At 40.0% G+C, this 10,226-nt stretch overlaps 1 protein-coding gene across 2 annotated transcripts in view; it reads right to left on the reverse strand.

Annotated features, from left to right (window-relative positions):
• Ctnna2 (catenin (cadherin-associated protein), alpha 2) overlaps positions 1 to 10,226 on the reverse strand; it is a 1,070,661-nt gene that overhangs the window by 715,166 nt on the left and 345,269 nt on the right. For both annotated transcript variants that reach the window (XM_005385453.2, XM_005385454.2), the window contains exons 5-6: positions 5,502 to 5,621; positions 1,063 to 1,329 (exon numbers count right to left, since the gene is read on the reverse strand). In XM_005385453.2, the coding sequence (XP_005385510.1) occupies positions 1,063 to 1,329; positions 5,502 to 5,621 (387 nt within the window). The remainder of the gene's footprint in view (positions 1 to 1,062; positions 1,330 to 5,501; positions 5,622 to 10,226) is intronic.

Raw genomic sequence — 10,226 nt, forward strand, 5'->3', positions numbered from 1 at the left:
CCTTAGAAAAATAGCACATAATCTGAGTAGACATACATATTAACTACAAGAGATAAAAGAGCTATCTTACACATAACTCTTTGTGCATAAAGTGTTACAGTTATTTCTCAATTGTATCATCCATCTCTATGCCTTGAGCAATCACTGCTTTGCTTCAGATCCTCTTTTTCAAAGGCCAGCTAGCCATCTCCTGCCAAAAATTCATGTCAATACACTCAAAAACAAGCACATAATCTCTCTCTGCAGCCATTAAGTAACCTATTTTTTCTCCTACAAATTTTGTTTTATCACTTAAACGATGTGCAGTACATCCAGCTGGCTTCATCTCCCCTTTAGGGAAGAGTACCTTTGAGAGGAGCTTCTGATAATATATACAGCCTGCAGCTTCTACAGCACAGATGAGCTGCCACTGATCAGAGGTAAATGAACCCACAGAGGGGCTCATATCTGAGCCAAGGAGGTGGAAGTGTCACTGTGGACTCCTCATGACATGTGACTTCTTGCTCACATGGGTGCCTCTGTGATGGCCCAGCCACCCTGAGTTGCCCTCCAACGTATCCCTCACTGGGACACACAACGAAAGCAGCCGGTGTAAGCAAGTGGGTCTTTTGTGGGATTGCCACAGGCTTTCCCGAGTGTGACTTCTGAGGAAGACCAGATGCTTATGATCTCACAGGGTAACTGGTGGGTTTGTCAGTAGTTTAAGATGAAGTAATTAAAGGCAGCTTTTCCACCCAGGAACAATATAAAAGCAATGTACACTAAGTTGACATTTGTCCCTTTAATAATAAAGAAGATCACCTGAATGACTGCAAGGTATTCCTCTTACCTAGAAAGAATCAGGTCTTCTAAAACATCAGTGTCTCTTTCTTTAAAGCCAAGGTAAGTAGTCTCTGCTGATATCTTAGATTCTTAAAATCAGGGACATATTTGTATAGCCTATCTTACCATCAGAATCCTTTAAGAGGAACATCAGTGTATACCCTTGGGGGGTGCCTTTACTCATGATATATTCTTTCAGTATAAGAGCACACCACCTGTATGAATCACCCCAGTGCTTACATCAAACTCGTTCAGGGCTGCGGCCAGCTCGCCGATGCCCGTGTGGCCTTTGGCTTCATCGGTGGGCGAGGTAGCTTGGGCAGCATTGGAGATTCCAGCAATGGCCTCCTGGACTTGTTTGAACACGTAATCACGATTGGCTCTTGTGGCAGCGACATCCGGGTGGCGGAGAAAGGCTTGGGAGGCTGTGTACAGCATTGTGGCGTTCTTCTTCAGAGCCCCGCGCGCGGCAGCCATTTCATCCCTGCAGTGAGGATCTTTCAGCTCCTGTGTGTGAAAAAGGAGAATCCTGCATAAAGTCTGCATGGTAGTGGCTGCAAGAGAACTTAGAGTCATAGACTCTTAGAAACCATCTTGTCTTCCTTATGCTGTCTCTAGCTGTTGAGACTTTCAATTTATGGTTCTATCTGCATGTAAGGTCTCAGCTTTCCTTGTCCACCCTTTGTGGTCAGTCTCCTGAAGGGCTCTGTTCACCTGGCACATTGTCCTAGAACTGACTTTCCTCTAGCTCACTAAACTATGCTCTCTCTGATCAGCTCCCATAAACATTTCTCTTCATTAACACTCGTCATACTTTCCTATGCTGTACAGAGGTGTTAAAGCATATATCCTTCCTATACTGGATCTCTAATGACAGTGAGGAGAATGACTGTCTTGTTCATGGGCTCTGTAATCATTAGCACAGTGTCTGGCCTATAAGAGGCATTCAATAAATATTGCTGAAAGAATGCAAAATGCACTAACAAGGTAAGTGGATTGCATGGATCACAGGTTCAGTTATCAGTGAAGGGACAACTTGAACTTCAGTCTTCTGAGACTTTGCTTGCTTTTGTATTTACTTATAATTCAAAACGTGGAAACATCTTTTTGAATTTTTTTTTTGGCTTAGTGAATCACTGTTGCTTCATTATCATTTTCAGAAGAGGATTCTCTTTTTTAAACTGTCTCTAGTGGCACCTCAATCATTGAATTTAAAGAATAGAAAATAACAGGCTAAAGCTGATTTGTTTGCCTAGTTTGGGATGTCAAAATAATATCATTAGGGAGTCGTTTTACTTTAATCTTTATGCAAAGTGTCATTAAGAAAATGCTTGCATCATTTTTGAAAATGTAAGGGGCAGTGCTATCCTCTTTGAGGCATGGAGGCTGGCTAGAAGAAGAATATTCCTGAGGAGATTCTTCCAAATTTAAAACATCAGTAAAAGGATTTGAATCATAGGGATTCTCTTCTGATAGTTCATTTGGTGCATGATTGACCTTGCAAAAGTGAATGACATAGTCTTTTTTATGGGTCAAAATAATTCTGAGACAAGCATATTTGATATCTAGAATTGTCTGGACCAATTGATAAGAAATAATTAAATGGGTCACCTATCCCCCTTTCTTTTCTTTCCTTTTTTTTTTTTTGAGACAGGGTCTCCCTATGTAGTTCAGGGCGGCCTTAAACTCACAGCAATCCTTCTACTTCTGCCTCCTCAGTGGTGGGATTACAAGGGGACGCTACTACACCCTGCTTATCCTCCTTTCTTTAACACTAACAGAAATATCAGCTAACACAATCTCTACAGTGTGATTCTTTAAGTTGAGTCCTGGAGATAAAAAACAGAGAAGTAGGTAATAAATATCTGAGTGTATTTTCCCTGCTTGGCAATGATCTGCAGCCTGGAAGTAGATGGTTTCCCTGAGGAGTCAGGGAGACCTTAATAACCATCTGAATACCTGGTCCAGAAATCTCAATCCTATGTACACTGTAAAAATATCTGAATACGGAGGTATGAAAATTTCTCCATAAAGATGTCTGGAAAAATATTCTTTAATCATAAGAAAAGAACTGGAAAAAATTCTAGCTGAATTATGAAGGATGGTTTAACCCGTGAAACATTCATTTGATAGACTATTTATGGAGCTATTAAAATTTATTTCAAAGAGGTAGCAACATGGATAAATTTTTAACATAAGTGAAAAAAAGTAGAACACAGTTTTTACATTTGTACATATAGTATAATGAATATGACAAAATGTACAGATAAACAAAAACAAGGCAATAAATCAAAATTTCAGCACCACTTTTAATGGGTGGTATAGTGCTGGGCTTTTCTTTTTTTCATTCTACATTTTTCCTAAGTATTACTGAAGTAGTCATAATTAACAACTGATTAGATACACAGCATTAATGAAATGAACATGAATACTATTTATGGATATTCTCACTGATAGTCATAATCTCATGGCTTTAAATCCAACTGCTGGCTGATGGCGCATGTTTCTATCTTCAATGAAAACCTCTCTATCCGGCTTTTCTTTTTTTCTTTTTTTCTTTTTCTTTTTTTTTTTTGGTTTTTTTCCGGTACCGGGAACCGAACTCACGACCTTGTGCTTGCCAGGCAGGCGATTTGCTGCTGAGCTAAATCCCCAGCCCAGCCTATCCTGCTTTTCAACATGGATGTATTAGAAGCATCTCAAAATCAGCATGTCTATATAAGAAACACTGATTTGTAATATTAACTGACCTCTTTTCAGTCCTCTCCATCTCAGTAAATCTATCACCTTGTAACTATTTACTCACATCAGAACATTAGAGCTAAACTGTTTGCTGTCATTCTCTCACCTCACAGATTCTGTTCAACAGCAGCGCCTCTGTATTCTATTTTCAAAATACCCTTTTACTTCTTATATTTTCCTACTTCACTGCTGCTGCACTAGTGGAGAGCACTATAGTTTATATTTTAAATGTCCCTCCAAATTGTCATTCACTCAGAAGTAGGACTTGGGGACTTTTTACTAGTGACTAGATCACAGGGGCACTGTACTCATAGATGGATTAACCCACTGTTGAATGTATAGCTGAATGTGTTGTTAGGAAGTTGGCCTGGTTAGAAGAGGTGGTCACTGGGGGTGTGACCTGTAACCATGTTTGCCCGTCTTCCCCCACTTCTTCCTGGAAGTTTTCCTTCACCATGCCTTTCTAGCATGTCATTTCTGCTTCAGAGCCAGCTGACCATGGACTGAATGCCTTGAAACCATGAGCCACATTAACTTCTCCAGTCCTTCAAATTGTGAGTGAGCCTAGAGAGAATAAAGCTGACTAGAACAAAAACCACACAGTCTTAAGCCTAGATCTCTTCCACCCTCTCACACTGATTCCTCCTCATCCATTCCACTACCATATATGCAACATATTAAGAATAACACTAAGATGTAATTCTGAGATACTGCTACTGAGTTTTCAGTTGATCAACTTATGATAAAATCCAAAGCACTGTTCAGCACTGAATATCCTGCCTCCCATATTTCTTTCTGATCTCTCCCTTGATTCACTGACATGCAGATTCAGTCTTTCAGTTGTATAAATAAGACCAGTAGATTCTAGGTCTTTTCTCTTCACATCAACTTTTCCCTTAGTCACCTAAGATTCTGTTGAACAAAGAATTGTTGATTTGAAAAAGAACTTAAAATAACTGTGTATATTAAAATCATGGTTACAGTCATATTGTCTGTGACTACCAGGTAAAGGACTACCTGTTGGTCAAGTTTGTAATGCTGACATCACTTCAGATGAGCAGAGTGAACATTCAACAAACATTTGCTGAATGAACTTCCCCCAAAAAGTTACTAGGAATTGTCAGACCTTTCTACATTTGGAAGCTTTTGCTCTGGGAGTGAAATTTTAACAAAACTGGCTAAGATTGTGGGTGGCATCTCTAGGCACAGAGGAGGCAGAGGAGATCCCAGATAACCTGTCTCCATTTACGTGAGTCCATTTTACTAAAAGGCCCTTCGTCCCTTCTTTCCCTCCACCCTTATTCCACATTTCCTCTTATTTTTGTTCAGACTTTCCTCCCTTTTTTTTTTTTTTTTTTTTTTTTTTTTTTTTTGAGACAGGGTCTCGCTATGTAGCTCAGACTGGCCTTGAGCTCAATTTGTAGCCCAGGCTGGTCTCGAACTCGCAATGGTCCTCCTGCCTCAGCCTCCCAAGTGCTGGGATTATAGGCATGTGCCACCACTCCCAGCCTTCTCCTTTCTTTTATAAGCTTTACTCCACACAGCGCATGTGCTGGATCTATGTGCATGGTCATATGTACAGGGCTAGAAGACTCAACCTGTGGGCAAAGGGTGGTATCGTGAGAATGACGACAGAACCACGCCATGTTTTGATTTAATTTGACCTGGAACTGTTGCTATAGTAGAGGAAAGGTCAGAGTGGATGGGGCTGGTAGACCAGTGCTCATCAGTGAAAACAGGGGCCTGTGCTCTACTTATAGTAGGGGCCAGAGAATACCTGAGGCCCGACATGGGACCACAACTGGCTGAAGCAAGAACAAGCTCTGGGGGAATTGGACAGCAAGCAGATGGAATTATTCATAATTCATACCTACAAGGCTACAAGGTTGTTTAAACTCACCCATTTCCTCCCCTAGCATTTCCAAAACCTTTCCCACCTGCTGTCTTCTCGCTGCTACATAGTTAAGTTTCACCATCTCTTTTCCAAATTCCTTAAAGCGGTTTGCAAGGTCTTGTTCATTCGTAGCATTTTTGACAGCTTCCAGAGCCTCCTCCACCTGAAGTGTGAAGAAAGCAATGTGTAAGTGGATAGCACTCAATATTGTTAAACTTGTCATGAATGATGATCTATAAAATTCACAAGAGGGGCCGGGGATGTAGCTCCATGGCACAAGCGCCTGCTTAGCAAACACAATGTCCTGAGTTCGATTCCCAGTAACAAAAAATAAAATAAAATAAAATAAAATTCACAATATGTATGCACACAATAATCAATTATAGTCCTACTAAATATTTACTCAGGATTATAGGATTTTTTCATGCAAAAGACAATAATTACCAAACTTTCAAAACATCCTAAAATCCTGCACTTTTATAGTAGTAATTCTGACAACAAATAAAATCTTCTAATTTAAAGTAGAAACATTAAAGAACATATAAAAACATTAAGAAAAATATGAAAATTGAAAACAAATTCTATAAAAACTTCGGGGGAGGGAATGCCTTCTAAAACCTAGAGAAATTCCCAGGCTACTGACAATTTAGGACAGAGTCTTCAACAAGCCCTCCTAACATCTCTCAATGTGGGAAACAGGGACTGTGATTTTAAGCTGTGTCTACACCTTGCCATGCAGTGGAAAACAGAAACATCACTCTGGAAGCAAGGGCATTTGAAGCTTCCTTGTCACTTGGTGATGGCATCAACTGGATTGGAACGGAGGTGGACAGACTGACAGGAAGTTGGCTGCTCTAACGAGGAGCTGTGCTTCCAAAATCCTGCAAACTGTCTTGCTGAAATTTTCTAGAGTGGTTCTGGACCTGAATTATGAATTTCACCAAAGTTCTATTATAAATGCTTAAAGTATCTGAGCAGCATTAAGGTATCCTCCTCCCCTTAAAAATAATCTTAACTTTAAAATGGTATGAAAATTTCCACAGTTGGTAACCCTCTTGGTCAAAATACCTGTGAACTCAATTAAAATTAAAATTAAGACTTTTAGGTAAAATAATCCACCAAGGAAGCGTCAGGTAGCATCTTTGTGGATATAATTTCATCAGTGGAATTTGCTGAGAACACAGTACTGAGGGAATAAGGCACAAACAGATGCTTTACTTTGCAAAATCACATGCTCCTGTGTCTGGTAATGAAACCCTATCCAGTACAGGCTCTTGGGATAGGCAAGGAAAAGGAGAGAAGGCTTGTCTGGAAAAGGAGAAGCACAGGGACTATCTGGACAAAGTTCAGCTCAGCTCTTGTAGTTTTGTGCAAATCTAAGAAAAGTGTACATAAACAGATCTTGGCTTGGCAATTCAGAAATAAAAATGAGCACTAAAAAAGCTGGAGAAAGGCACAGACTGAATCCACTCTGAACTACAGAGCTACAGCGTTCAGCTTGACATTATCACAAGGGGACTCACACAAGTTCCTTATCAAGCGGCACTGAGTAAAGAAAGAATGGTGTACACAAGCCAGTGATAATGGATAACAGCAAACCTTTTATCCCAGAGATGTGATAATACCTTTCAATTTGCCAAATAGGCTGCCACATTTTAGTAAGGAAAGAGCTGTAGACAAAAAGGGAAGTTATGATAGTCATGGTGATGATGATGGGGTTCAATCTAGAGTCCACCTCAGCTGAAGTTTTCATTCTTATGGTTCATGGAAACTCTGCAGTGTTTTCTTCTTAATTATAAAAATATAAGGGGGAGCAGGGTCAGGACAGGTGATCTAAGAAGGGATTTAAAATGTGTTGTGTAAAAATACCAACTCCACATGAGGAATGTAAACACTGTGCATTATAAAGTTGTATTAATAAAGAAAGGAAAAAGAAAGATAAAATAAAAGGAAGGTGTAACACCTCAGTGGGAGCCTTTCCAGCTTCTACCCAGACCATAAAAATCCATAAGGAAAACAAGATAATACAAAAGGGGACTGTTTTGGGGAAGGAAGATTTTAGGCTCTGAAGTCCAATTATATTTTGTGATATGAAATGGCCCATTTAAAACCTTTTCACTGTTTAAAGAAAATCTTAACCTGAAAATTTTAAAACAACAAATCAGCAGCACCGCGCTTTCTCATAGATTTTTTTTTTTTTTTTTTTTTTTTTTTTTTTTTGGTTTTTCTCCGGTACCAGGAACCGAACTCACGACCTTGTGCTTACCAGGCAGGCGCTTTTGCCGCTGAGCTAAATCCCCAGCCCCTCTCATAGATTTATAATCACCTCTACTGGGTCATGAATAGCGTTACTGAGAGGACTGTCTTGGCCCTTAACTTGTTCCTGCTGCTTATGTGTGATGTAAATCTTTCCTCAGGGCATAAAAGCTAGTTCCAGGGCAGAGAAAAATAATTATCTCAGAGGGATTTAACTCCTGGATTTGTATATGTCTATATACCAGGCTTCTTACCGTGATTAGTTAGCCCAATTCACAATATTTATTTAGTTGTGTTACACATAATTTATCTTCCCACTGGTTTTCTATGAAGTATCCAGATGCCAGTTTGAATATATAATTAATTATAAAACTTAAAATTCAATGAAGCATTTTTGAAAAGAAACACCGGCATTGCAGTTTGTTGGTGTAAATGTAGACTTACTTACAGTCAAATTTGAGTCTGGAAGATCTGAGGGCTCTCCTACAGAAGTTTTTATTCAGAATCATGGCAGAATATGCCAAAGATCCCACTTAGGTCTGGACTATGGACACATTTACTGCCAGCAGAAGGACAAGGGGAAAGATGAATAAATGAAGTGATGTAGAGAAGGTACAGTTACCAGAGGATTTTGACAACTCAGGATTAATATACAAATAGACTATTACTATTTGAACAAAACCAATCATATTTTGTTCTTTCCAAAAGACTGAGGAAAGGAAATGACTTCTATATGGAAAAACAAAAACAAGTAAACAAAATCTTGCTTTCAAATACCTGTGGTCTACTTGGGCATTCAGGGCTGACAAGGATCAAAGAGCAGATCTTAGAGAGAAAAGCCAGAGAAACTTAGGCAAAATACACCTGCCTAAGCCCCATCGTGAAGGACCAAAGTCCAACTGTGAGAGGAGAACTACAAGGTCAGATTAGTTTGTATGTGAACCAGTTGTAAAGCAGGTTACATCTTATCTTTGAATGTCATATCTCAGAAAGGACAGAAGGAAAGTCTTAAAGAGACACACACAGCAGGCTGCTTGGGATGCTCCAAGAGGGATGCGGGTATTCACAGAAGAGCTGTCTGGTAAAGGGAAAATTTGGAAGACACTTATGTTTTGGACTGAGAAATGGATTCCAACAAGCAGACATACAGGTACCCCAGAGGCAGCTGTGATCCAGTCCCCATGAAAGTGTCCACATGACTTTGGGCATTAGACACCAGCTCCTCTCTAGTAGTGCAGGCTGGGAGTCTGAGCACCAAGGTGAGAGCTTGGCTGAACCAGTCATTTCTATCCTTACTGTTGTATTCAGTGCATGGACACTGCTGAAAAGACTGAAATTGTTGCAAAAGATATTAAAGTTTGGTCTCTAATGAGTGGGCTTGCAAGGGCAAGCAGAAACTCCAAAACAACAACCAAGATTTGGAGGCAGACTTATTTACATCAACAGACACTGATCAGGATCATTCCCAAGATATCAGGCCCTGATCTCTGGTGGTCTAGGTTTTATATAGGATAAGCAAGCAGGAAGTACAGAGGCAGAATACCTTGTTAACTGGGGACTGCTTTATACAGTGTGCATCATAGTGACCAGCTATGCATCACAGTGAGCAGCCATTTCTAAGGAACGGAAGCAACCAGAACTGGAAGGAACTATTATCTTGGTAACTAAGAAACTGAAGCATAGTAGCTAGGGATGGAGGACAGGTTTCTGTTACAAGTTTAGTTATTATTTTCAGAGCTAATGACTTAAAACTTACAAAGGTCTTCTCAAAGGCTGTTCAAAATAGCCTCTCCCTTCAATGAGGAAACAAGCCTACTTACCACCTTTATTTAGTCTACAGCTGTGTCAAATTGTTTATGAGACTTTTTGAATCAGCCCCTAACTTTCCTGGTTGAAGCAGCACTCACTCACAGCACTTATGAAATCTCTACCAAGGAGGAGGCAGGCTTATGGGGATGGGATCGTGCTAGCACGTGGAGTCAGGACCCTCCTCTCTTGTGTTCTGCGATCCTCTAGTTTTCCTGGTGACATACGATGCCCACACTGCTGCTAGAGGTCACTGTTGTTATGAACATCGATTCTGTAGGGGCAGACAGATCGCATTCCGGAGTCTTTCAGTCGATACACAGTGGATTGCATTTTAAGTGACACAGATGCAACTATTTAATAAATCATACACAGTTCTCTTGTGAGGCTCGTGTTTCACAAGCAAATTAAAAATATCGATCTTGGATATACGAGTTGGCCAAATAGAAGGATGAGTGAGTGAAAGAGCACAGGACCCTACAGTTAGCTACTGTCCTCATTTATCCAACACTCCGGCTTGACCACTGCTGTCTCTGCACGATCGTACTTCATCTTTACCTCCTCAAGACAAGCTGACCCTCTTAATTAAATTTTATCTTTCCTTGTTAACCTATGAAGAGTGAAATGATGTCATCAGAAATCAAGAATGACTATGTTTTAGTGTCATTCTTCTTTTTTTTTTATTTTAGAAATAAAAGGAGGAAAA

Source organism: Chinchilla lanigera, unplaced genomic scaffold, assembly GCF_000276665.1.
Source record: "Chinchilla lanigera isolate Chin_1 unplaced genomic scaffold, ChiLan1.0 scaffold00023, whole genome shotgun sequence".
Taxonomy (NCBI): domain Eukaryota; kingdom Metazoa; phylum Chordata; class Mammalia; order Rodentia; family Chinchillidae; genus Chinchilla; species Chinchilla lanigera.